The sequence below is a fragment of the Henckelia pumila genome, chromosome 3, assembly GCF_033568475.1.
Source record: "Henckelia pumila isolate YLH828 chromosome 3, ASM3356847v2, whole genome shotgun sequence".
NCBI lineage: Eukaryota > Viridiplantae > Streptophyta > Magnoliopsida > Lamiales > Gesneriaceae > Henckelia > Henckelia pumila.
In genome coordinates, this window is record NC_133122.1 from 186,015,087 (window position 1) to 186,017,567 (window position 2,481).

General features: G+C 33.7%; 1 protein-coding gene across 1 annotated transcript; it reads right to left on the minus strand.

Annotated features, from left to right (window-relative positions):
- Positions 1-323: 323 nt before the first annotated feature.
- On the minus strand, positions 324-925 carry LOC140891490 (probable calcium-binding protein CML18). The gene has a single exon (XM_073300006.1). It carries the CDS (start codon positions 834-836, stop codon positions 384-386), a length of 453 nt encoding a protein of 150 aa, XP_073156107.1. The 5' UTR covers positions 837-925; the 3' UTR covers positions 324-383.
- Between the last annotated feature and the right edge of the window lie 1,556 nt (positions 926-2,481).

Below are 2,481 nucleotides of genomic sequence, written 5' to 3' on the forward strand. Positions count from 1 at the left end.
GAAACGCGTTCCAGTGGTCATGCTCAATCCACATCTCAATTTAATATGACCATACATACTACTACTTGTATTAAACTTTATGTACCTTAAATGGAAAAAAAAAAATTACTTTTCAGTTGTCATATTTCCACTTCCTATGTTTACTGCAAAAAAAAAATTACTATTTTTCCCTTCAACCTTTCACTTCATATATATATATATATATAGCAAGAAATTAATTAACCCATATATGGGCATGGCATGCAGTGGTATGGAAAGTTGAAGCTAGTAGAGTTTGCAAATTACATAGGATAGGAGAGGAGTGATTGTTAAAGTCATGTGAATACAATAATAATATTTTATAATAATAATAATAATTAAGGATCGGAGATCACTTCACCTAGCTACGTCATCATCTTCTTAAACTCGTCGAAATTGACGCAGCCATCTCCGTCGACGTCGACGTTGCTGATCATTCGGCGGCAGTCTATGAGAGAGCACTTCTCTCCCAGACTCTTGAGAACGGAGTAAAGCTCGGAGGCGGAGATCTTGCCGTTCTTGTCTTTGTCGTACAAGTCGAACGCCTCCTTGAGCTCCTTGTTCTTGTCCCCTCCGCCGCAGTGGAAGGCCTTGAACTCCTTCAAGTCGATCGACCCGTCTCCGTCCACGTCCAGCTCCGTCATGATGCTCGCCACCTCCTCCTCTCCGGTCGCGGATCCCAGGGCGTTGAGCACGGCGGAGAGCTCCGTTAACGAGATTCGGCCGTCGCCGTTGGTGTCGAATTTTTTGAATACTTGCTCCACTTCTTCTTCCTGGGTTAATGGCTTTTTCCTTTGATCTTGATTCTTCTGGTCCATCACTACTGAACAGGGAGACGAGGCTATGCAGGAGAAATCTTGGAAACTTAAAGGTTGAAGAGGAGAGGAAAGGAGAGGAGTTTTTTTCCGTCTGCTTGTAGAGATTTAATTTAAAGAGGAGCGATTAACGCGTTGAAAACGCGTGGAGTGTGTGTTGAGTTTTGTGCAGTAATTTACATAATTCCAATCAAATGTCTGCTTCAATTACACGTCACATTATGTGTATATTATATTGTACTGTCAACTGTGTTGTATTTCACACGGTTTATTTTAACCGTAAATTACCTGTCAGTTCTTAGATTCAAACATAAATGAGTTATTTGCACCAACAACTCCTGTGAAATATTAAAAATATATATTTTTTTCCTATGAAATTTTTATAGGCATCTTCTACCCTGACCTTTTAAAAAATTAACACACTCGCCCCTTTAGATGATTGATTGTTGCGCACGCGCCCCTCATGCGACTGGGCAAAGATTTTGATTTTTTTTTTTTTGCACCAAAATACCCCTGTGAAATATTAAAAATGCATATTTGACCCCTGTGAAAATAATTTTTAAATCTATTCAACCCATAATACACGATTTTTAATAAAATCCAATTATAAATATTTAGCAAATATTTTTTGTTTAATTACTTTTTATTTTCTATTTTAAATGTATTATCATTAATTAATTATTTTCTAAAAAATATTATTATTTTATCCTGTTATCATTATTTTATTAAAATCACTTTGTATTTTCAACTTTTTCATTAAACATGCATTCATAAACAAGTATTTAAATAATTTAAAGTACCAAAATATTGAACCAAACTGATAAGTTCAAACATATTAATTTTTCAATTTAGAACTATATATTATTGAACCAAAATTTAAATTTTTCGAGAATATGTGATAGGCCTGTCGTCAGCCAACAAACTTAAAATACCTACTCCTTAACAAAAACGAGTGTAGTAGTGAGTGGGTCGAATCCACGGGGAACAGATATTTATTTCTTTCAAGTAAATTTAAATAAAAGGGGGGTTTTTTGGTTTCAGAAATAAAATAAAAAATAAGACTAATGCAATAATTAACTAAATGAGATGAACAAATAATTAAATGAGAAATTCAAATATTTTACCAAACTCTGATTCAAGGAATTTCAGTATTTCAATTATATCACTGGTCATTGGCTAACAAATAATTTATTCATGCAGTTCTAGCAATTAACCTTAAAATCATAGGGATATCCACTAAGATTTTTGTGTTCTCCTATTTTAATTGACCAAACCCAGCATCCAATCAAAACTTATCAATAACCAACTGGGCACGATAGCGTTCCATATTGATTAAAAATAGCTTTTCGATTTGTGAAAACAGTTAATCCTAAAATCTAACAATCGAGATAGCTGCAATTGTTAAATCTAGTTTCGTTGATTTATTTAGATTAAACATGCTATGATAGCACAACACACATAATCTATCGCTACCCAAGTACCAATCATTCATGACAATTACGGATCACTGAACTCATGGTTAGCAATAGAAAATCATAAATCAAATTAATTTGTCATATTAATCGACCCACAACTTTCATGAAATAAATCATAAATTAACAAATACTAGAAATAAACAAAAACATCAATTTAAACACATAACCTCACA